This window comes from Aulostomus chinensis, chromosome 23 (assembly GCF_037954235.1).
Source record: "Aulostomus chinensis isolate RoL2024-O1b breed Wild chromosome 23, RoL_Achi_v1.0, whole genome shotgun sequence".
Taxonomy (NCBI): Eukaryota; Metazoa; Chordata; class Actinopteri; order Syngnathiformes; family Aulostomidae; genus Aulostomus; species Aulostomus chinensis.
In genome coordinates, this window is record NC_141342.1 from 3,195,048 (window position 1) to 3,222,841 (window position 27,794).

Consider the following 27,794-nt stretch of genomic DNA (forward strand, 5'->3'; position numbering starts at 1 on the left):
GGACTTTAATGAGGCTTCAATAGTCTGTACAGGTGCTCCATTTCCCATTCAGTTCTTCATCAAGCAGCTAAATTTGTCTACTTCTACTACTGGAATTCAGGGTGGTGAGAGCTGTGGGACTGAAACAAGACCATGAAGTTGAGAGCTGTAACTCTGCAGTACGTCTCTCTGATAATGTTGCTCCAAGCAGCATCTTTCACATTGTACATCTGATCAATTGTTGATATTATTATATTGATTAAAGCAGTGTTAATGAGCTGGTGTAGACAGTGATAGAAGACCAAATGTGATTAAAGTTTTCATTTAGAAAACGAATCATTGTCATTTTCATTGACTCGAAATAAATTAGCACAAGAGCTAATAGTTAACTGCATGAATGAATATATTCAACAATCGAAGCTCTCTTGTGTTCTTTTGTTCAGTGTCACGCTGCAAGATGTTTTCCAGTTTCCTGTCACTGCTTTTGACAGTTTGTAAAATGGAATCCTAAAATACCTGGACAACCAGTTGATTTCATTGACAGACAATCAAGAACCTGCCAAAGCCAATTTTTCTTTAGTTTCCCCACACTGTCCCTGGGTGTTTGCAAACTTCCACTCACATGTGAGCCATGGCGTCCTCAAACAGCACCAGGTTTAGGGTGGCGTTGACCTCATTGTAGCTGTCCAGAGCCTCCAGCAAGGTTTTATTGAGGCTGCTCCAGGAGTCGGCCGGCATGTACCTGGCCTCCCCCAGCCCACGGGCAAAGTGGCAGTATAGGTTCATCTCCCTGGTCTGCTCCAAAGTCTCTTCCATGTCCTCGGGGAGGGAAGGACACACACGCACACACAAACACATATCCACATACAATGGTAAACATACAGACCCACACTACCCATGTCAGCATAACATTAGTGTTAAGCCTAAACAGTCTGGACAGGGACACAGCTGAATATCACAGCTGCACAGAGGGTGACCTAGTTCATTTTCACTCTGGCAACTGTTGGGCCTCTGAATATTTCACTGGAGAGATTCTGTGTCTCTTAGGGAAGCTTGTTTTCCCTGCTAACTTCCCCTGCTATAAAGCAGCAGTGGGTGTGATGAAGGAGGATTTTGGTACAAATTCACATCTTTATAGTGTTCCGGCGCAGTCCTCATTTTTATACAAGCGATGTAAAACTCTCTACAGAGTTTCTTGTTTGCATGTAAAAATAGCTGGAACATGCTACATATTGCTCTGTGGCACAGGGGCAAACTGTCACAGGTTTACAGAAGGTGCCAACTCTGGATAATATATTCTAGAGTGAGGAACATTCTTCTTCTCTCCTTCTTTCTGTGGGTGTATGTACACATATACTGTCAGGTTCTTCATTGTGGCATGACTAGGGTTCATGTGATGGAGCCAGAGAGTGTAGTGAGGCGAGCAGTGGACAGAAAACCATTAAAATGTTTTCCAATTTGCTGGGCTGACAGCACCGGGCCTGACAGCCAGACCCCCATACCACACTGATTAATATTCCCTACAAGCCTCTCCTCGCCCTCCACCTCCTCCCCCAGCATTGCTTTTTCTCCTCTTTCTCCTCACTGGGTTGGCCACTGATGTCCAGGTCCAGACACAGAGCAGGCAGCTTAATGATTTCCCCCACCTTCCCACCATCCTCCCTTTCTTGTCTCTCTCCGCTGAACTTTCTAAAACTCTCACCTCGTAGAACTTTTTCACTGTGTCCGCCTGCAGCTTATCAAAGTCCTGGAAGTCCTGCTCCTCCACAAGCTTGTCTCTGTAGACCCGGTTGGACTCGTGCAGGTAGATTTTCAGCAAGTCCAGAGGGGCTTTCAGACACTCAGCAGTACAGAAGAGAATGCCCTGGGCAAAGAGGGGAGCGAGGGAGGCTTAGTGTTTCATTCCAGAGGCAGATTTGGCCCATAAACACAGCACAGTCGCTGTGGGTGAATCAATGGATATTGAGTGGGCAAGCTGTTAGTAGGCGTGTCAGAGAAGCTCTGTAAATAACGACAGCGCTTTCCTTTCATCTCACTGTCTCAGAAGTACTGCTGAATGTGAAGATATGTGTGTGGGCAGGTGACAGACAGAAGAATTAGGAAAAATCAAGGACAGACGATGGATGGGACTGAGATGCTTCCAGACAATGTTTCCTTTCAAATAATACTACATTCATGCTATTTGAGTGCTAAATGCCAACAAGTACTTCACAGTGACAACGGTAAAGTGCTCGTGTTTAGCAGGTATAATGTTCATCTTTTTAATTTAGCATGTGCGCTAATTAGCACTGAACACAGGTGCAGCTGAGGCTGATGGGAGATTTCCAAACTATTGAAACAATTACATTTAGGCCAGATGGTGTGAAATAAAAAGCTATTATAATTCAATCACATGGGGAACATGAACATCTGTGTTACATTTCTTAGTAATCCATCTTCTAGTTGCTGAGATACTTTTTTCAAAGTTACAAATGTCGAGGTGGCTTTGCGTGAATGGTGTCAGTGGCAGTAATGCAAGCCCCTCCCTCACCTCAAGGTGCCCCTGAGCAAGAACCAACTGTTAAACTAGATCTAACTAAGACCAGACTGTAGCAGCATTCTAGCTTCAGCCTACTCATGACTTCACTCAGTCTGAGAGAAGCAGGAGCTGGAGTACCAGAGAGAACCCACACAGGAACAGGGAGATGCAGAACATGCAGACTCACACAGAAAGATCCTGTGCCGGAGCCGGGACTCGAATCAGGAACCTTCTTCCTGTGAGGTGACAGTGCTGACCACTGCACCACTGTGCCGCCCTATTTAAGTAACTTGCTTTGTGACAAAAAATTAACATTGTCATACATGATCAAAGACCAAAATGAAATCGTAAAATAAACTTAATGAACTTAAAAAAACCAACAAATAAACTCATATATAGTCAACTACTGACCAATAAAAATGGATCCAGCTGCTGTGCTCTGCCTGCAGACACTTTCTGCTGGACACACAACTTTTGGCATGGTTTTCTGCATTTTATGTGCTTTAAAGACAGTTTTTTTTTTTTTTTTAAATATCGACACATTGAAAACACAAACCGACATGATACATCTATGACAGGCCCATGACAGGCCGATAATGGCCAAAATATCTGTCGAGCCCTAAAAACAACATGTCCAACTATCCAGCAAACCTAATGAGAAGCAATGGATTTGGAGAGAAAACACAGGAGGCCATAGATGATTGATTTGATTGTACAACCTTTGTTCAGAAAGCAATACAAGACATAAGTAGAGAGATACTTGAGCGGTTCTCTTCATTGTAAATGCCAATGGAGTTGAAAGACCTGCCGTCACTGGTTTGGTTGCTGTGTAAAGTGACTGAGCGGATTTACTTCACGCTCACAGCAACTACTTTTACACTGATTTAACAGAAAACTCCACGTAGTAGTCTGGTTGTTGCTCACTCCAACTGCAACCTTATTCAGGTTAAGGTCATCAGAAAATGCTGCTTACATAGCACTGTTCTTATTCAATGTTGACTGTATGTACATGGGCGGCAATATCCCTCGCAAGAGCGTCCAACCTAGATGGCACCAGTATAATATATACCAGGGCTACCAGGAATAAACTATATCAGCACAGTATGGGGTGGGGGACTGGTGCATGAAGACAGGATCGAGAGAAATTGGGATGTAAATCGAAACCGTTTACGGATTTATCGCAGGCTCCATCCCAGTTTCACCCACGTCTCTAGAGGGGGCCGGTGCAACATGAGGGCTTTCCCACTGGGCTGATCACCGAGCAGCCAGGTGGAACTCTGCACAATCCAGGAGCGTCACGTAACAGGTGCTGTGCAGAATGAGGAAGGGGATGAAGGGGCGCCCAGGCTCTGTTTGTTCCCCTCTGAGCATTGTCAGGAGGCAGAGACAGAGGCAAGCAGATGTTGTGTGTTTCCAGCCCCAGAACTTATTCCAATCAACAGAATCATCTCTGGGGGTAGAGCCAGCTAAATCCGATCTCCCTTCATATCTGAGCCCACTGAATGTGACAATTGGCTGCTAAATCCACTGTGTAATGGTGCAGATGGAAGGTGGGCCTGGGTGTGTGGTTCGTCAGGAGGATATGTGTATTGAAGATTCAGACTAAGCCTGAATTATTGCTGCCACTTTAGATGTACAAAAGTCAAGATGTTTTCCTCAAGTGTGAGTGAATCCTCTAATCCTTTGACTTTTAATGGATCTGCCTTTTTATACTCCATTTCATTGTCTAATGCTGTCATTCTGGCATGAAACAAAATCTGAGCCCGGCCATTCGTGCTTGCTTTAATCTAATAGTTGAGTAATACTCCTAAAAACAAATGATTGGTCGATGCGTCTTGGGATATATATCATATCCTGTCACCCTTTAAAGGCTTGAGTGCAGTTACAACCTGATCGATTTCTTATGGGGTCTTATTTTCTCTTCAATAACTTAAAGACCCAGGTAAAATGCAAAGCTTGGCGTATCATTCCTCATCCACCACCCACTATTATGAGTATGTGTCCAGGTGCAATGTTGGTGCATTCCTATATCAGGGCAGTACGAAGCTTTTCCACCACTGACCAATAAAAACCAGGTCTAAAGTCTACTACACAGTTTTTCCTGCTATTGAAGGGTACAATGATCAAACAGTGGTCTGGTCCAACACAGGCAGATGCACAAGACACAAACGCTATTTTTTACACACACAGGGCCACAAATCAGTCCAAATATGCAGAAGAGGACCACAGAACATTGCCAAGATGATTACTGAGAACATCACGTCAGCGTCACTTCAGGGTCCACGTGCTTTCAGGTCTGCAGCACAAGTGGCTGATGTGTCTCTCCTTTAGACTTCATCTATATTTATGTAGCATGGAGTCACTGATGATTTAAATCTTTACGCAGTGATGTATGTTGTTCTTTATTATTGGAGAGGCTGTTTTCATTGGACATTTCACCAGCAAAAGTTATCAACTTGATGGGACAGAAAATCCTGAGTACAAAGGAAACTTTGCAGGAAAAAATGAGCTCAGCATTGAGCTTCTAAAACAGACAAGTGAGAGGTGTTCCTGATAAATAAATAAATACAAGTTTTGTGTCACACTCGCTGCATAAACTATTTAAATAGTGATAAAGTGAGGTGCACACACACCTGCCACAGGACAAAACACACCCACAAATATTCTAGAGACTAATAACAATCCCTTTGCACTTTGTGCTAAACCTGCGGCCACCGTTTAATCTGAACGGCATGGACATGCCCTGAAAGCACCTGGACTTCATACCTTTGGTTCAAGATGGCATAAATGAGGCCAGTTCAGTTTATTTAAGATGGCATAAAGACACTCATCCTTCTCACAAACCTATGATTGGTTGTAAAGGACCATCTCCTAAACCCTGAGAAAGCTTAGATGATGCATCAAATGTTCATCTTGATACATGATATAACTTGTAAAACTCCTGCAGCGATCTCTCCCAACACAAACCAATGTCCACAGGCTGGACAAAGTTTACACTTGTATTGATTTATTGCCTCAATCACTGACACGGCAGAATGAGCTGTCGGAGCTGACAGAACCACAGATGAACGATTAGTCCACAATGCAAAGTGTCGAGCGGTGGTTCTGACAGTCGACCGCTCTGTGACACGTCTATCCTGTGCAAAGCCCCCTATGGTACCTCCATATAAGAGTCCGACGCCTCAGCTGTTTGTCATACCAATCGGACCGCCGCCAAAGTGCTAACAAACTCAGGAGAGAGAACTTTTCTCCTATCCAGACGATTTTGACAGACTATCTCATCCTCTCTGTCCTTGATCCTTCATTGCTGCGTTCGCCTCAGAGGAGCGGGATTAGAGAGTTCTGGGTGTTTCTGTCTGTCTGTCTGTCTGTCTGTCTGCGGCGGGCATGCTTTCCTTGTAGCCTGACAGCTGCTCTGAGCCCCAAATACTTCCTACCTTTCTCGAACAAATGCTGACTATCCACAGAACATCATACAGACATATCGTGCACTCAGTGCGGTTCGGCTTCAGAGTCTCTGCATCGTAAGTCTCATGTACTCTCATTCTTGTCCTCCTCTTTCACTCCATCTTGGCCCCACATCTCCTTTCTTGCCTCTCGAGCTTTCAAGGAGCTCATTTAGGCTGATGTGGAGGAGACAGGCCTGCAGATATGCCCGTTGGTCATGGCAGAGAACAAACACTGGCGAACAGAGCTCTTTGACAATGCTCCCAGTCGGATGCTGAACTGTTTGTTCTGCCCTATTAGTGGAATTTGGCGACTGTACTTCACTTACAATACGTCTAATTTAACATCCACAGGGCCTGATCATCGCCCAACACCTGGAGAAAGTTTACTGAAACTATGGAGGAGAAAAAAGAAAGTAAATTAGCAGTGAGGGAGTGCTGGAGAAAAAAGGGTACTTGCTATTCCACAAAAAGCCCTAACCTGAGAATTTAGTCTACAAACACCATCAACAATATTCTCATAAAGATGCAGCCTTGAGTCTTGTCTGTACCTGGCTCATTTGTCACATTTAAAAACACCTTTGAAAGGTGCGTTGCAGCCTCACACAGTGCCTCTGAGCTCAGCTTCCCGGCTTCCAAAACAAAGCAAAATAATAAAAAGAAGTGAATCACAAAAGTCCCTAATTATTTCAGCTGAGGCGAACATCTGAAACGTCAGACTGGTAAACACCGAAGTGCCAACCATTTAGGTCTCATGCTGGAAAATTAGAGGAGACATTTGTACTGTCACACAAGATACTTTCCAGCCTCTGAAGGTGCAAAAGCAGAGGTAGGGTGTGGGAATTACAGCTGAGGCAGAGCTGTGAGGCTGCTAACCTCTTCCCAGCTGTCCAGAAGTGTTACAGGCAGGAGCTGAATACGTAAGCCAAAGAAAATTTCAAACAAGCTCCAGGTCTCCCTCTCTGGCTTTTCTTTATATTCTCTCAGGGTGGGGAGAGGAACGAAGAGGAAGCTTTGACAGTGTTTCCTCTCTGTGGCTATCTGACATATAGTTGCACTCTGCAGACCACTTAAAATACAAGGAGCTCAACAGAGCGGGCACATCGAATAGCTTCTTCAACTTTGGCTTCAGGGGTTTACGCTGCAGAGAAATGTAATCAAAGGTCTGGAGGGTAAGTTGGAGGGGTCATTAAGGGCTTCAGCTTTACGTCTGATGTCAAAGTGCAACCAACTCACGCTGGAATTTTGCCACGAAAACTGTAGGTAACGCTTTGCAAGAGGGATGCACTGAAATATTGGCACATTATAGGTATGAGCAAATATTTGTCATGTTTGGAATATATAAGTATCGCTCTGATGGCCGATTTTGCTCAAGTATTTTCAACTTAGCTTATTATCTGTCATTAAGGATTAGGAATGTTATGGAAATTATACAAAGAAAGCTTTTTAACATTCACAATTTTACATGTGTTCATCTGTATAGAAATGTCATCTTCATTTATTTTCATACGGATAACACTGAAGTGTAAATAATGGTTATCAACCAAATTAGGGAGAAAAAAAAAATCATCATATCGGATCCTGGCAAAAGATCCAATATCATGCACACCTACTTTGCAAAAAGGATTTATTCCATTTAGGTATTGCATAGTTACCAGCTGGTTTACAGTTCACTAATGTGTCTAATAGTCATTTACTAATGGTGTTCATGTTAACCTTACAGGTTACAGCAAAGACGGAAGCACAGAGGAGGTCCATGTGGAGTAACAGAGGTTTATGGGCTTAGGTAGCCTCGGCACCTAGACCAAGGGAAATGATACAGAAGACAGCTGATCTTGCTACGTACTGGAGATACAACTGCATAACATTTCAGGTCAGAGGTAGATCACGGAGTGAATATCTAACATAGCTGGTAAAGGTTGAAAAAATACAGGTAAGGGTTAAGTGAAGGAACTGGGCGAAAATTAAAAGGATAGGTGGTTGCATGGAAAAGAAAAAAGGACGTGTAAAAATGAAAAAAAAAAGCGTAATTATAAACTAAAGGATTTACTGAACAGAAACATTTGTGAACAATGATATGATGAGGGGAAAAACTGAAATCCAGGAAATTAGAAGATAATGAAAGTTATTGTGCTGGCGAGTGAGTATAATGCTCCTGCTTCCGTGAGTCAGACATCATGGAACACATCATTAGTAGAGCTGGAGTGAAGAAAGGATGGAATAATAAATGATGATATATGCCTATTCAGCAATCATCCTGTATATATAACTAAGCATTAATGAACTACTATTAATGCTTATTAACAACTTTTCAAACATTGAAAAAGTATCATCTTGGTCCCCACTGGACACACACGCAGGTTTTTAAGCACAGGCACAGTCACTAAAAAAAGACAACAGATCGGCGTCCCATTCGAAACAAATAACTACCAACGTAGAACTCTGCCAACAAGATTGAGAAAACAACCCGCGTGGTCGTAGCTGCAGCAGCATGGAGGGTAGTGATGGCATTTTTGGTGTCAATTTTCCATTTTTGGCTCCAGTCTGTTTTTCAAAGTCAACATCCATGTTGGATGTTAAAACACCCATCCACTGCTCCTTGTATGTGGCTGGTGGTGAACCGTTCACCCATGTTGTGTGTTTAGATCATGCTGATCAAAGCTGGAGGCGATATCCGTGTCTACTGCAGCGTCATTTGACCTGGGAGTGAATGCTGCTTAAACCTGTTCCTATTGCAGACAAAAGCCTGATGTTGGTGGGTGTTTTGAGAGGGGTGAGAGGGACTCCGCAGCACCGCTGTGCCACAGTGCAGCCTCACAAAGCTCACTAGCTTAGTGCTCGAGTTGGAGTATTGTTTGACCTCCCTGCCCTTTCTTAACTTTTGTCGGGTTTCTTATTCCCCTCTGTGTTTAATTTCCTGATTTTCTACTCATTTTAATGTGTGTTTGCATATTTGACACACTAGTCTCTGCTTTCTATGTGTCTTTTTTATGAACCTAAGTACGATCTATAAACAATTAAAGTCACTGTTCTACAATTTAAGAAAGTGCCTATGAAATAGCACAATGCACCTTTGTATTCTTATAAATCATAGCTACCTTTGTAAACTCCCAGATGGAATGATGAAAAATGGAGGTCCTATAGCTGAGTGGCTTAAAGCATTAATTATACAAAGAAGTGTGTTAAATGAGGGAGCCTGCCCTCCGCGAAGCCGTGGAATATTTTGACAGAAATATTGCCGCAAAAGCTTCTCCCTGGACAGCTTTCATGCTCTAATATTATATTCATTAAAATACATTAAATCATCGCTAACACCCGTGGAAGTGCAAATCCATTCTATATTTCAGACTTATTTCTAGCTTTCAGACCCAGCTCTTAAATCAATAATCATTTAAATGAGAAATTAGTGACAGAAGATTGGCTCTTTCCACATGGGAAGCAGAGCCACAGAAAAGGAGAATGAATCAAAGTTTTTGCTTGAGAGGGAGAAAGGGATGATAGGATAGTTGACTTCTGACATTACAATGTGAAAAGATTAACCTGAGGTTGCTCATCTACATGCATAATGCCTTCTAGTACATTTGCCAGCTGTGTGCCACCTGGAATATATTGGAGAGGTCACGTAGGTTGAAGATGTAGTGGAACTTGACGGCGGTGGGGAGGAAGGTGGAGGAGACACGCAGGTGCAGAGCCAGGGCTAACTGGACCAAGGCGGAGCAGCTCTTCTGTAGGGAGGCGCTGAAGCCTTCCCCTCGCAGGTGCTGCGACAAGATGGAGGTGTAAATGGTGCTGAGGGCCTCGGCTCCAGGAAAAGACAGGGCAAAGACCGAGAAGTGGCGCTGTGGAGAGAGAGATGGCAGAAACATGGCGGCATGTTGCTCATCACTAATCAAGCAGTCAAGTGTTTGCTGTGCAGGGCAAAAATAAGTCCTCTGTAGTCGACACAATAGTTCACAAAGACCAACAATGATTGCATGCAAATGAAACCAGTTAAAAAACCTGCCTGCTAAAGTGCAGTCACCTGCTACTGCACACACTCTTCCTCAGTGTCATGAGGAAGAGGCTGGCTGAAAAAAAAGAGCCCTCCAAAATGTAACATCAGTGTGTACTACAATGTCTCTTCTCTGACTTCTTGCTACTGTGGTAAATTGTCAAATAATTCAACAAATTTTAATAGCTCAATTTTCATGAAACGGTTAAGGCATGACAACCTTTGGGATTAAAAAAATAGTAAAAATAAATAAATAAATCAATTCACGATTCCAATTCAATTACAATGTTTAGCCCTTAAATAAATGAAAAAAGAGTTTTTTGTGTAATAATTTCATAGAATATCTGAAAAAATTTGAACTTTGTATGAACCACAAATCCTCTCTTTGAAATACAGTCAAATTTAATCGAGGAGATAATTAAAGACACATGGTATTTTAACAACCCATATCTATAGACACCCCGACACAGAAGAAACTGATTAATACTGGTTTATTGATGTAACAGTGATAACAACTTGTGTCTTCTGAAAACTTTTTAAAGGGATATATTCAATTGTAAAGGATTCTTTCTGTGGAACAAACCTAAAAGAGATGATCAAAACGACAATGGACATTTTTGTATGGGTTAACCCCTCAAAATACACCACTGACAGTTGAATTCTGTTCACTCCACTGGCCAGATGCATCATCAGGCCGCATATTTACAAAAGCACCAATATCAAAGAGGAGAACAACAGTCGAGTTAATGCAACCTGAATTTAACATCATTTTCACAGTCAACACTGATTTGTAGTCACACCAACATACTGTGTTTAATGAGGTTTTAAGAGTGGCGCTAAAACAACAACAATGATGTCGAATGATATTAAGATGACACACCAAACAGCTTGACAATTATAACAGTGTTTGTCTGCTGTGTGCTTGCAGGATTCATCACATTTCAACTGCTGCTTCATGTCAGAATGCCAGAGGAATCAGAAAACTCAGTGGAGTTGGCAGATTCAAAGGTCTGGACCCACTATCATGTTGAGTAAATCACTTTTCTATCTGGTTGTGCCAAAATCCAATTAACTGTGCGTGAATGGCTTTGCGAACGAATGAATGGACAAATGAATGACACACAAACACAAACAATGTTGTCATTTTTCCACACCAAAAAAAACTCAAATACTGTCTACAGTAACACGAGCAAGCAGAGCACATGGAGCATCAAGTTTCATAATCAGTGGAACAAAATGTGAAGGGTGTGTGTGTGTGCGTGTGTGTGTGTGTGTTGTGTACCTGAAGACGAGGATTGATGGTGAAGCTGCCAGCGGTGGGGTTCATGCAGGACACATATTGGATATTGTGTATTTCCTTCAAAAGGAGCTTATTACGATCATACCTGGGAGTAAACACGCACACACGCGCACACACACACACACACACACACACACACACACACACACAAAAACATGGAAAAGAAAATCATTATATATCAGCCTTCCGTGCACACAAAGCCCTCACATGCTTCCAGCCTGGCTCACACACTTGTCCTCGCCGTGCTTTCACCGATATGGACGCCTCAGCTACCAGTCAAGCTGGCGTGGCTCAGTAGCAGCCACGATTTTATACCTGAAATCCTCCAAGCATATCTCTAATGGGCTGACCGTGTCTAAGCCAGTCAGCCTGTGTCTGACACTATGGAAACAGGTTCAAAAGTAGCAGCAGCATTCTGAAGCAGGGATCTATCTGAATACTAAAGGGAGGATGTTGTCAGTGGAAAGGCTGTTCGTCTGAATTATTGGGCTATTACACCCATTAGCTACTGGCATTCTATTATCGGAATGATCCTTTTCTGTGTTAAAACATGGAGAAATGGCTCTCATTTAAACAACTGAAGTGAGGAACAATTCCACGGCTGGTGAGAAAATCACTTGGAAAGCCTCACACATAACGTTGTTTAATTTGAACAGCAGACACACGTGCTTGTGCATAAATACATATTGCCTGGCTACGTGAAAATGTCATACCAGTGGTTGTAGTCCATGTGTTGGCGTATGAGTGTGTGAGGCTGGACGGTGCCATACGCATCCACCTCCGGCATGTTCATATCGTCTATGAAGTAGATCAGCCTCCTGCTGCCGGGAGGTCCATAGTTGCGCCCTGCCTTCTTCTCAAGGGGCTTTTCCAACACCGCTATGCAGAGGAGGAAAGGAGAGGCAAGCAGTGGAAATGTAAATGAGTTTTGTGAGTGAAATGGAATAGATATATTTATAAAACATTTATTGAGTGGGTCAGATTTGGAGTTGGGGGTCAGTGTGGAGACATAAACAAAAGCAGTAATACACAGAGGTGTTCTGAGATTACTGTAAAGTACGGAACAGACAAGAAAACAGCAGAACAACCATTTTATGGTCAATTTTCTAAACTTCCTTTCGCCAATGTTCATTAGTACAGCCTGAAACTAAAACTTTGAAACGCTGACAGAAGTTCAGCAGAGTTCAGTCGTAGTGACACATATCTGCACCTTAAGGTCCAACATGACTAGTTATATTGATGACAATAACAGACACCTACGGTAAATTTTCTAAATTTCCTTCGCCACAATTAAAACCTTTATAAAAAAAAACAAGATGTATTATGTATTGAAGCTGTCGTAGAAAACTTATTGTAATAAAGAAAAGGCTGATATTCTATATCAACATGCTGTTTTTGTTGTCGTGGAGCGAAATTAGCATTCACTTGCATTTCTGCCACTTGCTCTCCTTTTACAGTAGTTCGCCACTAACTACTCCGGTGTGATTAAGTGTCCGTAGCAAATTCATTCGTTGTTGTTTTGTTTTTTTTTTCCCCTGAAACGAACTACTGGCTGCTGGAAACCAGATGAACAGTGAGCATCAAGAAAAGAATAAATATTACAGATCATGAAAAAAAAACGCTGAGCAAGAGGGTGCTAAAATGTTTTGCCAACCCTCATTGTTAAAAGTATCAACTTCTACATGAAATACTCCTGTAGTTTGGGTGTCGCCCCAAAAAAAACGACACTGTGGTGAACACAGGTTAAGTGTTAAAAAGTATTTACCTGTAATTCCTTTACTTTAACACAAAGCTACTTGATTTTGGTTTCTACCTTGAAGCATAGCAGACGTGGTGTAATAGTTAAAGGGAACATTTTTGATCATGTATTTCTCTGCATCCAACGCTCTCAGTTTGTCCCCAACCAGAACAGACTTCCCGCTGCCGGCGTTGCCGACCAGCATGACAGGCCGGCGATGCTCCAGTAAGCGGTCCATGAAGTAACGCACTCGAATGGTCTCTGTGGTGTGGACCAGGCACGCCTGCACAGAGGAAAAACTAGCATAAAGGATTTCAGCACATCAAACGTTCCTTTAAAAAATATAGATATCCTGGCCTCTCTAGACAAAATAATATGGTAATGCTATTCATTGCGATTCCTTATTTTTCTGACGAGGAATGATACGAAAACATACGCTTAAATATTACACAGGTTTGGTGAATATTCCTGTGGAAGCCTGGTGTTCTTGCTAGCTGATGCTGTAATTTGTAGCCGTACGTGTTGCAGTTTGGACAGACATGATTATCAGTTTGGACTCATAAGTTATGATTTTGGACTTTTAAATTCTCACCACACTTTCCACAGGATACTTTTTTTTAAAAAGATATTTGCCCGCTTTAACAGAACTGGAGTTGTGGTTAACATTTGATGTGAAAACTTGCTAAAAATGATGAGATAACTTTTTCCCGCTCCAGTACGAACATTCCAGAACATCTTTATAGAAGTCTGGCTAAAAAGATGATGGACAATAAGCTTATTTCCTTTAAAAAGAGTGTTCCTTTAATCAGTTTTTGTCCGCCCTGCCCTGTTCCTTATGTCCAGTCAGCTCCTTGCTTGAGCTTGTGTTATCCCACCTGTTTTTTTTGCTGTGTGATTAGCTCAGTTTGTATTGGTTGGGCATTCTGTGTCAACCCTTTATTCTCCTTATTGTTCACTGTGCCTGTCAGTTCACCTGGCCTACAATATTTCACCCGTCTGCTTTCCAGTGTTGTAATCCAAATTTTACGTAATGTAGAGTGGGAGTAGGTCAAGTAGAGGAAGCCTGCAGCATGAGTACTCTCAAACAGTTGGATGTACCTGAAGTGGAGTATCTGCATCCATCTCAAACTTGGGCACCATTTTGGACCAGGGTTCAAACTTCTTGCTCTCAGGGTCGATGTAGTAATCAAACACCGTGCCCTGGGATGGGAACTTGATGGTTTTGAACTCCGCCACCCACCACTTGCTGAACTCCACTCGGTAGTCGACAAGCTAAGCTCACACAGAGCACACACAGAGAACCAAACGGGGGGTAGGGGACTGGTCAATACTTTAAAATGACTTCCTCTCTGCCTTTCTTCCCTATACAGTAGCTATGGATCTGTGTGTTTGATTTACACTGATGTGAATACAAACCAGGAGACAAATAAATGCAGCAAAGTCGAGATACAGCCACAGCAGCTGAAGGGTAGAAAATGAGAGATGGCAGCCCCATCTATCCATCTGTCCGATTCAGATAGTGAGGCAGGCTCATCACCTGCTGGCTGGCAGTTCCTCGCCTTCCACTCCGCCTCCTCCACCCCTTGGTACTTCTCTGCTCTATTCCCTCCCAACTCTCCAGTCAATAAAACCACTTAGCATTTAAATGCATCTGTGATGGGAAAATAAAGTGGAGTACATTTATACCGAGGGGATAGCAGTTTTATCCAGTAACTTAGATGGACGCCCTTACTGTACAGCACTAAATAGATTGCTTAGCAACTGCTCACCCCAGCTCTCCAGCTGATTTGAATTCAGGTATTCTATGTGTTGTTGAGCCAATATGAAGTCCACTTCATTTTAAGAAGGAGATCTTTCCCCTTTAAAAGGCTGCCGTTCCTTCAATTCAAAATAACTTCCAAATGACTTTTCATAAACAGAGGCAAAAAGTTGAGTTGCATAAGAGCCATCGGGGCTGGAATAATACCCATAACGCATGTGCAAAAATCTCTTTCAAGAGGGAGTTATGAGGGGGAAAATCATTCAGCTGTTTCAGACAGGTCCCATTCTTTTCCTTCTCTATGCAACCACTTAGCGAATGCCTCACATGCCCACAGGCTGGTGCAGTACCTGGTCCTGGAACATGGCTCCCCCAAAGGCCCAGACAGCAGCGAAGACAAAATAGAGCTCATAAAGTTCATTTGCACAGTCTGGTGGGGTATTTTCTGGAGTCAGCAGACACTCCAGCAAGTAGCAGAGCATCTGGACCATACTCTGCTCAGGAATCGGGATGATCTTCTTAAACCTGAGCAAAGACACACACACAGTATGTCATAAACATTACCAGGGGACGGAAAAAAATAAGGAAGAAACTCAAACATTTAATCATGGTTACGTCTTATGTAGTTTGAAAGTGTATCACAGAGCATTACACCGGATTTAACAGAAAGAAGGCAGTTTCTTTTGAGAAGCAATACTGCTGCATTATATTCATATCATAGACCTCTGCTGCATTTCCTAAATTTGGCCAAAAAAATTGGGAACAAAATGTTCCTCTGCCTCTACACCCGGTTATTGTTTTCTACTCCAGTAGCACAGAAGACAACTCAATGCAGGGTATCATCCAGTTCTGTTGAATCCCTGTCTGTTCCAGTCCAACACACCCACTTTTTGCACTGTCCCTCACCATGTTATGTCACACCCTGGAAATGACTGTGAGAATGTCATGGCAAAGAGATAAGAGATCTGCTTGGACACTCCTTCACCTTAATCTGAGTGCATCCAGGCAAGAGGGGAGGTACATGTCAAACAGAATGGTCAGGTTGGCCTTCTCTGATTGCACCTCCCTCCTGTCGATCCAGCTGGACACCAGCGGGCTCCAGCCCAGGTCTGCTGGGTTTATGTACAGGATGCCTGGAGAGTAAAGCATTATTATTATTATTAGCTGTTATTTGGAACCACAACAGTCCACTTTCAGTGCCGTGTGGATGGACTTTGTTACCTCAAGCTCACTAAACAAAGTAGACAATTCAAAGACAACTTCATCATTTGATAATGACTAGAGCTGTCACATTTAAACAAATCAGGTTCTAAAAATTACATCTGACAAATGTGTTTGAATAAATTTGAATGTAACCCACTTAGCCTGATCCCATACCGAACAGCTGACTCCAGACTTCTTCTCGTGCTTATATAACCACAAGTAGCAAATGATCTCACTGATATCCATAACCTCTGAATGCTAAATGTGCCCCCACATCAAAGACCTTACATTGACAGGAAGTGAGAGCTGACAGGATGCTCCATTGCACCCTAAGTGCACAGCTGCAAACCCCCATCATTTTGGATTGAAGTTCCAGAAACTTACCAGGGGCTAACTGACTGATTTCAATGGTCATTGTTCAAATCTACTGGAAACGCTTTGCAATAAGGGGTAAATTAATAATGGTTAGTTCATACTTAGTTATTAGTAATTTACTGATGGTGTTCATGTACATGTTAACTAATATAGCCTTCGCAGGTTATATGAGTTAAACAGTTAAACACAACATTTCACTGTCTACAGGTTCTACAGCTGAAATTCACTACCAGCTGTTTTCTGGAAGCTCAAGTGACCTTTTAAACATATTTAAAAATCAATAAGTTTGATACTGAATCAGACAACAATTATGGAGTTAAGTTTTAAAGCTAAAAACTATAGAGAGGTTTTCTTCATTGATACAGCAAAGAGAAATGAAGCAATTCCCCCTTGCATCGGGACTTTGGCCCACATGTGAAACAAGGGGGCGAACACTACTGTACCTGCTCTAGATACAGTAGCAGGGGTAGCAGTACGAAGGTGGCTGATCTCAAACACCAGCCTCATGGTGGGATTCAAGGGGATGCGCTCATTACTGGCTAGAGTCAGCACCTAGCAAGAGACAGGGTACGTTAGACAAACAAAAACTCTGTCCACATTCTTCAGGAAGATTTAAAATTCTTAGTATCTTTATGTCATACACACACACACATACGAATACATACACACCTATACACACGTATGTGTACATACACACACTACCATTTATCCTCTGAGTACAAATAGTTTACAACTCTAACATAAAAAAATTAGTCAACATTGTTGACCTTTTCATAGCTGAGTGCTGAGTTAGTGAACAATAACAAAAATGAATGAATGAGTCATCTGACTCGTTCTCAGACAAACTCCATCACACCTTGTTGTCATCCATGACTGTGTTGAGTGACTCAATCCACATTGGGTCAATGTCTCCATCCAAAACAATCCACTTGGGCCCATCGTGGCTGATGTTAGCGAGCTCACGCATGATACAGGAGAACAGGCCTGTGGGAGGAAGGAGCGTACATGCCGGTTAGTTGAGTCATGTTGTGTCGACCGGCCATGATCTTCAACTGAATTACTGCTGATCACCATCTTTCCACTCTCTGGTTGCCGGGTTGATGATGCCGAACAGCTCATCGTTAGTCACGGCCTTTGGGTTAAGGTCCACCCACACGGGTCGTCGCTTCATGTTCTGATAAGTTTTTTGGAGTGACCTCATGACCTGGCTCTTCCCAGTGCCGGCATTTCCGATGACAAACACAGAGTGGCGCACAGCCAACAGCTCCTCCAGTTGCACCACCTATGAAACAAACAAGATATTTGCGACGATGATTTGTTTATCACACTTGTTTATCACTGATGACATGTTGTACACACTAACACTAACCCTTTCACAAGAAAACCAGGCATTTCACGGGCTGCTGCACTCCTACTACTGCTTAGTCTCCTCATCCTTAACGTTGTGGGTTTTAGTGGAAATAATTTGATGCGGAATGACAAGCTACTGTGATGCACTGTAATGCAGCACAGCAGCTTATTACACTGTTCACAGGCTACAATAAATGACAGCAGTGATCTACTGCGCCTGCACACACGGGAGAGACAGCACAACTGAGCCTCTGAACACACTTTGTCTTCTTTCCTTCCAAAGTCTGACACTGTGGGCTGAATTTAATAATTCATTGCACTATTTCACAATTGAATAGTTACTTTGTCTGTTTTCATGTCATTTTTTTTTCTCAGGGTGTATTTATTCAGTATTGAATACATTTTGCAATCCACATTCTACAGCATTCAACAGGCTGAAAAACTAATGATGTCATCAGGGTTATCTCGATAGCCACGCCACAATCCATGTAGCCCCAGTTAAGCCTCCTAAACATATAAAGAAATATGTAGAAGTTAATATGCACCCATTATGGTCCCAATCTGATCCCTGGCTTCATGCTTGAACCTGACTTGTTCTCTCGAATGTGTGTGATGGACAGTTTTCTATGGAAAATAAAGACCCAGACTGTGTCTCTGAGGGTGCCATTGAAGAAGAGGAAGATAATGAGTCTCAACATGAGGGAGGCTACACTGTTAGCTGCACTGTTAACACAGCCACCATTTCCTCTCATACACAACATATTCATTAAGTAACTGAATCATCAAAATGAACTATTTTCTGTACACCCCAAGTATTAGTCAGGCTCCCTGGGAAAAACAAAACAAAAAACTCCCTCGTGGAAAAGTGAAATGAAACAGTCAACAATCAGAAACTCAACCCAGACACAACCAGTCCACGCCACTACAAACAATGTCATAAGAAGACAGTGGCACACATGCTAAGATCTCTATCTTCTTTTCATCAAGTTTTACTGTATGCCACTGGTCTTTGCTTTGTGAAATGAGCTGAAACAACTTTCTAGTTGCCCTTCCAGGTGATTTGTGCTTGATATGTCTTTGTGAGCACCAGCTAGCCAGTGCCAGCCGAGCTATGTAGCTACCATTAGTCATGTTTTCCGGAGCAGATTTAGATAGGAAGTTCTGGATAGTGATGGTGAATTACTGACTTCCGACTCACAACTGATGGTAGTGAAGGGAAGGTAGAATAAAGAATACTACTGCAAGCATCATGGAGAGAGTAGGACCGAATGCTTTTGGCATTTGACTCATAGTTGACCAAACTTAAGGGTCCACAGTGTTCTATACTCCTGGTGCAGTTGTATGTTCATGAGTGATAGCACCTGGCTTTTAATTCTAATCTCATCTGAAATTAAATATCTTGCTTCAGATTCTTAGCAGATAATTTTCTATCTTCAGAAGTTGCAACTATCTCCAATACTATCTGCTATGTGATGCTTCTGTTACAAACAATGCACAAATATTCTGCTGTGTTCAATACAGTCTCCTGAGATTGGATGATTGTGCACAGTCAGTATCACATCTTGATTTAAAAATATCACATTTAATGACACCTCATCAAAACCTAAATAACCCTGAAATTTTCCTCATCATTGACAATTCAGGCATGTGAGGAGACATCATCGAGTTTGCAACTGAGAGAAAGGGGAAAGAGATTTCTTCCCCATTTCCACGCCAACATACAGATGGCAAGCTCAATCAATGCCATCGACCTGGCTCCTCAGGGCTCCTACTTCCCATCTATTCAGCTGGAGCCCAGGTGGCTTTGCACTCTCAAAGGCCCCGACTGATTACAGCTTTGATGTGGGGAGGACTAATGCTAGCACAAGCTAATGCTAAAGGTATGCAGTTTCTCTCACCTCGCTGCCTCCCCCTGGTTGTCTAAAATTAAAAGGTTGGCTGCACAAACAAAGACAGTAAAAGTTCAGGCTCTGGGGGTGGAGGCTTGTTATTGAGCGCTCTGCCATTCACTCTCTTTCTCGCTCTGTTTCTCCTCCTCTTTATTTATTTCTGTGGCTGTCTCGCACAATGCCAGGGTTAAGTGGCGTGGTGAAGCCCCAGCCTCCGTTGATGGAGTGTTATTATGTGGTTCCTGTGTCTATTTGACCTGAGGCAGATTGCACTTATTTCCCCTGGTCCTGCGTTCATCTGTTTCTGACATTTAACGCCTTCTATTGTGCATGTGTGTGTGTGTTTGTGTTTGTGTGTGTGTGTATATCTGTGTGTGATATAATGACAAGAATCGGGTCAGCAGCTCAGGCACCTGAAGTCTCATTGCAGCCAATCACTGGCTTCTGCAATATTTGTGCGATTCATCCAGATCCTGCAGACGTGCTTGACATCAATGTCCATTTCCCACTGGAACATTATGACGTGGGGTAAACGGCTTTTGGAGAGAAGTAAGATAAATCTAAATGAAAGCACTACAACTCTAATATCTGTCTAAATTGTTAAAGATGAAATCCCATTTGGGGACTGCACTGGTGCTTCTCAGACAACTTGTGATTGCATTTGCTTGTATCTTTGGCCTAGCGACCAGCTTGCATCTTCTGAGTATTTTTTGTAATCAAAACAGAATTCAATGCAGCAGACAGGCATGACAAGAGAAATTGCATTCTCTGTACCTTTAGTACAAAGTTGTCCTCTGCCTGTAACTTCAAGTCTAGAATGGACTTCTTCACGTGCTTCTCGAACCCTAGGTCTCTCTTTCTGGGTACATCCAGGGCGGGGAACAGGTCTCCGATCAGCCCCATGAACACAGGCATGTCATCCGTCACTATCTTGGGGATGTTGAAGTCTCTCAGTGCTCTCATCAGGACTTGGTCCTCAGCTCGTCCGGGATCCCCTCTCTTCAGAGAACCAGCAACCACCAGCACTGACTTGATGGCTCGGAGCCCCCAGTCATAGTGGTCCTGCAGCAAAAGGAGACGTCAGTGAGGGAAGGAGAACACACACTTTTATGGTGTGTAACATTAGTGCACTCAACTAGGGAGTGGAGAAGTGAAGCCAATCAAAACTAATGAGCTGCCTTTTTAGCTCCTTCTAGAGGAGTTTTGTGTGATGAAGGAATTCATCAGACACAAGAAAGAGGCTGCAGACTCAGAGTTGGCTTACACTGGACCACTTTAAGGGACGTCCATAACAGATGTACAAGGTTTGCTGGAAGATGAGGTTGAGTCAGCTCCCCAGAACATCTGTGTCCGACCCTCGTAAACAGTCATACTCGTAATGTCAGACACTACCAGTAACACCTAACTGGAACATCCGGCACAATGTGACCTTCACGCAGTCTAAACCCAGCTATGCATCAGGATAGCACTGGCATCGTAAGCGTCAGCTTCACTATCAGTAAGAATTCGAACAAACAATTCACTGTTATAAAAGAACTTACGCAAGACACCACACGTTCACTCCCAGCCCAAGGTCAAGGCCTGGGGTCAGATCAGCTCTTATCCTTACGAACAAATTATGAGGATATGACCAAGAAAGTTAAAACAAAGGATACCAGATGAAATCCCTTATAACTACCCATCATTATAGTTGAGAAAACGTTCAGTTGGTAAATTCCGGGTTGAATTTCTCCGATGTTTGATGGATTGTTTTTAAGCTGGGACTTAAACCTGGAACCCTCTTGCTGTGAAGTGACGGTGCTAACCACTGCACCACCACGTCGCCATATTCTTCAATTCATTTCAATATACGTACGTTACATCACAAATAATAAAACAAACTTCCACAACTTTTGCACTACTTTGAGGACACTTTCCACACCCTGCATCCTCTGAAACATCTGTTTACACAAATAAACTGACGGAAAAATCCATGTGTAAAACTCAAATCAGCGGCCAGTTACATGGTTTGATACAACACTGTCCATCTTAACTGAGGCACATATACTCTACTATTCCGGAATTCATGATGCTTCCATTACCCTTTTTCCAGATTTTCTCATTTTCTTTAATTTTAAGAACTTTTCCAGCCCTGTAAATTGCCATTTTCAAATTTCATGACTTTCCCAGGTTTTTTAATGACTATGAACCCTGAAATTCTTCTCATGGAAACAGGGGAAGAATATTTCCCAAAATGTTGCACCACAGTAGTGAAATATAGGCTTTGCACACATGAAGTGTTTCAATAATATCCCTGTTTGGACCTTGCACGTCTTACTGATTTCACAGGGAGTGTGGTTTGCTTAAAATCACTGCGCAATATGTAAATTTCATTTCCCCCATAGTTACTCAAAAATGAATCTCAGATATTTTCTTATATTAGAAAACTATTAGCAAGTGTGCGTCCTGCCCAGTGATAATCCGCATTTGTCTGGCCTGGATACAGCCAGAGGAGGAAAACACACACTTACACTATCAGCCACAAGGCCACAAACTTATGAGAGCAACGGTTGAGCTCCCACAGCTTGTTGACTCCATGAAATGAGTTTAATTAAGGAGTAAAACACACAGTGGGCACTGGTGTCCAGTCTGACAGAAAAAAAGAGCACAGTCATTCTGTACCACCATGCAGCAGAACTTCTCTAATGTTTAATCCACATTTATGAACCAGTTGTTGAACTCCAGAGACTGGATTTTGCATTGATTTTAGCTTTAGGAAGCATAGCTCCAGGAAGCAGTCCGTTCATTATTGTTTGATTTCATCGCCACTTAGCTGTGAATGTTGGAACATTACAATGAAACTCTGTGAGGAGGCTATGAGGATATAATTACTGGGATATCTGAAATGTCTAAGGAACTTCATAAAAGAACCATAAAAAGGAAGTTGTGTGATATTAGACTTAAATGAGTCCTGTGGTCATGGGAAATCCATCCATAACTGAGGGACCATAAAACATCTTACCTACACTGATGAGTTCCATTGTAACGATTCATCAGTACCATGATTGATTTGATAGCTATAACTTTGTCAGCAACGTTTCATCAAACTGCTTTGTAAACTCTGGATGTTTTTTCCGTTTCCTAGAAATGTGAATTAAAAACGCTCCAAAATAGTCAATTTTGGATTGTACATTCATTTGTAGAACTGTGTGAGAGCAATAAAAAAACAAAAAAAACAAAACAAGAACGTACGTCTTTGAGACAGAATGCAGCTCTTGATTGCCCACTCATTTGCAATGAGACGGTATGCACATAACAGTAGTTAGGACCACTGAGTGGCAGTGTTGACAAGTTGAATAAAGCAGAACCACATGAATACATATGATACTGGAATGAGCTGTTATGAAACTGACTGGAGTAGAAGCTGTTTGAAGCGACTTCACTTCGCACAAAAAAGCTTGGGTACAGGCATCTTGACTGTACGTTTTTCACCGCTGCGTCTTTTCTCTCTGACCCCAGAATGCAGAAAGGGCCAGTCACGTAAGTTAAGCTTGGAGGTAATGGCAAGTGACAGCTAACAATAGCTAAACTGTCCAAAGATGTCCATCTATTAAAATTTCAAGAACAGTGTAATCCAAGTTTTCTTTATCCAGCCGGATGCTCAATAGTCCACAGACCACAACTCAACAGCAACACTTCTGGTTTGGGGCTCGTTCACAGTGGCGCCGAGCGTCACCAGCTGACACATCCATTTGAAGAGTCACACTCATCTGTGCTTGATAAAAGTGGCGCTGAACTCTAAGTGTTAAAGCTTGTTTGCTTTTGGCTCAAATCAAAGTGTTTGTGGGTGACTGAGCATACAGCTGAACAAAGATGACATTATTTACACTAAACGATGGGCTTGAGTTTGTAAATGGATGTTTTTGGACAGGTTTTTTTTTAGGACAGACATTAACAGCTATGGTTAGCCTTTAGCTTCAAGTAAGATATATGTGGTTGTCTCTTTCTGCATTCTGGAGTCACAAAGAAGTGATGAAGGAGAGGGGATAATGTCTGTGAACTCGAGACATCTATTCGTGAGTGCTTGACGTACAAAATATACTTTTTGGGTGAAGTATCGCTTTAAGTGTGTTTCCATCTTGAAATATGACAACAACCCCTTGCAATGTGATTTAGAAAATATTTGAAAGGAAAACAGAAAATAACTTGTGAAGTATGTCTGTTTATTTTTTGGTGGATAACGGCTATTAATAGAAGGACGATGGTACCATGACCGCTGCTAGCGTTAGCATCTAACAGTAGTTGACTTTCAACACAGGATGACGGTAGCTCAGTGGCTGTGTCAGTGTTCATATATTTTCTCTGTAGAAGGATATGAATTAGCATTTTTCAATATGATGAAAAATTGTAGTATCACATTGTGTTTTTTAATGTTTGAGCTCTGTGTTTAAGTGACCTTAAGTTTGAGACAGTTGTATGTCTGAAAAATGTCTTGCGTTAGACTTCCTGTTTCTGCATTCAGGCAGTAAGTTTCCTATGTTCTTCATTTTCTAAAAGTCCATGTCTGGCAGGTGGGAAAGCTGGCAAGAGTTCAACTTCTATTCCCTCTTTTCATATGACAGCTGACTTTGTGTTCTTGCAACGCCCAGCAACAAAGACTGTCTAAAGGCTCAAGTGACTCTGTCCTCTGTGGATTCTTCTTCAGCACATGCTTGTTGCGTGTTCAACAAATTTCCTTCTTGCAGGATTAAAGAATTGTTCAGACTCAACAACAGTTTGTTTAAGTGTTATTTCTCATCTCGCCAGAACTTCGAGCTTCTCAGGACAGACAGTGAGTCCATCTTGATCATTTTTCCACCACATTCAGACAGAAATTTCACAACTTTGAAACTTGATAAAAAGGCTTTGGTTTTATCTTCTGAAATAGGTAAAGGTACTACTCTCAGTTTTTTGAGTGGCCTCTATCGAGTGTGAACGCATGTGTGGTATGCGGTGGCGGTTTGGGTGTTATGGAATGTGCATGTGCGTAGAAGGAGGGAGAGGAGGGGAAGGAATCATCACAGTTCACCCGTGACGTCCAACCAGGCTGCCCCACTGATAAAGACCCACTCAACTCTTCAGTTTACAAAAATAAATAAATAAATAGCGTCAACTTGGAGATTTACTCAAGTATGAAACATTTGCTACTGAATGACATTAAATATTTCAAAGTATTGAAGGAATTCGGTTGGTGACTGATAACATCAAAAAATGTGCCTATTAATACTCTGGGTCCATTTGATATCTACAGTCTCCAACACCAGGCTTTCAGCACGACCACAGACATCATAAGGCTTTGGGGGAGTTGCGTGCTCGCCGAGTGTCTGCTAGTTTTATTTCAATGTATTATTCCCTTCATATAATGCAGTCAATTGTATCCATGGGAGTTGACAGGACACTTTCAGTCAACTGTACCAAGTCTTTTATTGTCATACCAGACTGATGGCGTTACCTTTTACCATACAGTTACCTTTGACAATGGGGTGGAGAGTGTGACAGGTGTGGTGTTAACCGTCTTGTCAATGCTGCTGGTTTAAAAAGAAAAGTGTCCCACTACTGAATTGCTTTTATGACGCCAACAATGTCCCCACACTTCTGAAAACAGCTTTTGAAATGTTTACAGCTGATGAAAAGAAAGAAAATGATTCCTTACTGCTTTGGTGCGAAGTGTGTGTTGAATGCAAGAATATGGATCACTTTGGAATCTGTTATTTTTAGACTGGTAAAATACATAAAAACGTCAAGGCACATAAAATGACCTTAGAATTGGCAAACAGGCCTCAGACTCTGGAGTATTAAATTATTACATTAATGGCATGATAAACAGTACCTGGGCTGAAAAGGGATTAAATAAAAATCATGATGGCAGACATCCAAGCTCCCTGCAGCGTCTTATTCAAAGTAGACAGTTAAATTAGACAACCACCTCCCTGCGTGATACCACTGACTCATTCTTTTTGTTAAAGTTCGAAATAGGAAAAGAACACAGTGACAGTTGTTTTGAAGTTGAAATGGATCTGGATTCTTGTAACGATATAACATGTTATGATGGGTACCTGTTTGGACAGCAGCTCTTTACACAGCGTGTAGAGAGTGATAAACTTCCTGGCCAGGACCCGAGCGCTGATGAAGCCCTCAGCCACCAGCATGATTTCACAGATCAGCTCGAAGTCTGGCACCACCATGGCACACGGCCTGAGGAGAACAGAGCTCATCATAATCTTCTAGCTGGAGAACTACAAGTCATGCCAGCAACAGTGAATCGCCATGGTAGCCATCCTGACTTTTGTGGTCATTATACCAGGAACATTAAGTGTTGTAAATAACAGTGCAGATGTCTCAATGCAATATTTGTCACTGATGAGATTCTAATTTGTTCCATCAGTATCCTGTGTTCCATCGGTTCATACCGCAACTCCACTGGATGTGTAAAGTTCAACTGCTCAGTTGAACCCCTCCCACATCATATTGAGGTTCATATCAACCAGAAACACTGAACACAACAGATGTGTGTGCACATGTGGGCTTGCCGAAGTGTGGATCACTCAAGTCAAGCACTGTCTCTTTAAATCAATGCACATAATATTGGTATGAAAACTGAGTCACCGAACCGATGGTCCTTCAAGGAACATGGCGACATTTTTGGAAATACACTGATTGGGCAGCATGACTCTAACATCATGTGGCCATCTAGATGTGGCTGTAGGATCCTCACTTCCCCTGGTACCTGAAGTGTCCTTGAGCAAGACACTGAACCCCTACTTGCTCCGAATGAGTAATTTTGCACCTGGCATGGACCCCTCAGCATCAGTGTGTGTGTGTGTGTGTGTGTGTGTGTGTGTGTGTGTGTGTGTGTGTGAGGAAACGGGTTGAATGAGTCAACATTGGAAAGCGATTTGAGTACCACCATGGTAGAAAGGTGCTATATAAATCCAGTCCATTTAGCTTTTAGTCATCGTCCGTCATGCTTGGAGGCAGACAAGCAGATAGAGACCCTTCTCTTCCCCTCCACCTCCTGCATGGAGTATGGGCTGCCAGACCCCCACCAGACGGTTGACTTCTGGTCATAAGGATATTCCAGACAGTTGGCAGGTTCCTTTGGGCAGTGTGAATTCAATTTTGACTTTGGCCACAATGTTCTCTCTGTCAGTGGAATTATTTTGCTCGATTATCTGAGAAGGAGATCAATAACTGCAATAGTTCACAGCACTATATTTCGCTCAAGCTACAGTGTTTATCGTAATAAAGAGAGCATCCCTGTCCTGGCACGCTGGAATACAGTTTTGCACATCTACCTTTTTTCTAAGCTGTTGGTGATAAAATATAATTCACCTTTGAATAAAACATCTTTGGCACTTTGGATTTTCTGGAACTTGAGTTTTGTGCAAACCTTGAGCTTGGCGAAAGGAGCATTGGTTCAATCAGACAATGAATCAATTCTAAAGATTCAACTAAATGAACAGCTACCAAAGCAAAAAAGAATGAAAAGCCATTCCCACCAACCTGAACAGAGCCTTCAGGTTCTCAGGAAGCTCCGTCCTGCCAGCATAGCCTGGATTCATGGTGATGAAGATGCCCACAGAGGGGCAAAGACTCACCTCCTCCCCCATGAAATTAAACCTCTGCTTCTTATTTCGAATGGCATCCTGGATGCTTTTCACCTGCACAAGCAGAACAAGACAACAGCCATCAGAAGGCCACTGTTAGCGCCAGTCGAAGATCTTTGCTCTCAGTTTAACTGCAGGGTGAGAAAAAAAAGGCAGTTTTTAAAAACGCAGAGTTTAGCATTCGTGCTATTTTCTAGCATGAATGTGCTGTTTTCATTGAGGTGTAGGAATATTCTGGTGATCCATCTCTCCACAGTGCATGGACGCAATTGCTTGGATTCTCAGATTGAAAATTGGCAGTTCAACGATACTCAGCCCTCGTCACTGTCAGTGTCTACTTATACTCCCTGAAGATGTTTCTTAATAATATAGCCGGAGCCAGAGTACTATCATTCATTAACACACCGTTAATACCACTGAGCGCATACAATAGCCAATTTGTAAGCACCTGTCAGATTGTTATGCAGCATGCTCCTTTATATTTTCAGGGACACAATTTCATCACTAATACTGTAGGTGCACAATATAAGCCAAGGTTTACTGGATAGATGAACTGCCAAGGCTCTGCTTGTCTACATGATGATTGAATGAGATATCAGAGATGAATTTTTAGGTGTGCCG

The 27,794-nt window shown here is 42.4% G+C and overlaps 1 protein-coding gene across 5 annotated transcripts in view; it reads right to left on the minus strand.

Moving 5' to 3' along the window:
* Positions 1 to 27,794, minus strand: part of dnah9 (dynein, axonemal, heavy chain 9) — a 175,913-nt gene that overhangs the window by 92,830 nt on the left and 55,289 nt on the right. For all 5 annotated transcript variants that reach the window (XR_015111651.1, XR_015111652.1, XM_086196258.1 and 2 more), the window contains exons 35-49: positions 27,070 to 27,227; positions 25,623 to 25,761; positions 20,323 to 20,610; positions 17,381 to 17,591; positions 17,166 to 17,293; positions 16,753 to 16,861; positions 15,717 to 15,864; positions 15,082 to 15,256; positions 14,071 to 14,244; positions 13,048 to 13,255; positions 11,948 to 12,113; positions 11,217 to 11,319; positions 9,543 to 9,782; positions 1,682 to 1,843; positions 602 to 798 (exon numbers count right to left, since the gene is read on the minus strand). Coding sequence is in view for 3 of the 5 variants with exons in the window: in XM_086196258.1 (XP_086052384.1) it covers positions 602 to 798; positions 1,682 to 1,843; positions 9,543 to 9,782; positions 11,217 to 11,319; positions 11,948 to 12,113; positions 13,048 to 13,255; positions 14,071 to 14,244; positions 15,082 to 15,256; positions 15,717 to 15,864; positions 16,753 to 16,861; positions 17,166 to 17,293; positions 17,381 to 17,591; positions 20,323 to 20,610; positions 25,623 to 25,761; positions 27,070 to 27,227 (2,606 nt within the window). In the remaining 2 variants the exon portion in view is untranslated. The remainder of the gene's footprint in view (positions 1 to 601; positions 799 to 1,681; positions 1,844 to 9,542; positions 9,783 to 11,216; positions 11,320 to 11,947; positions 12,114 to 13,047; positions 13,256 to 14,070; positions 14,245 to 15,081; positions 15,257 to 15,716; positions 15,865 to 16,752; positions 16,862 to 17,165; positions 17,294 to 17,380; positions 17,592 to 20,322; positions 20,611 to 25,622; positions 25,762 to 27,069; positions 27,228 to 27,794) is intronic.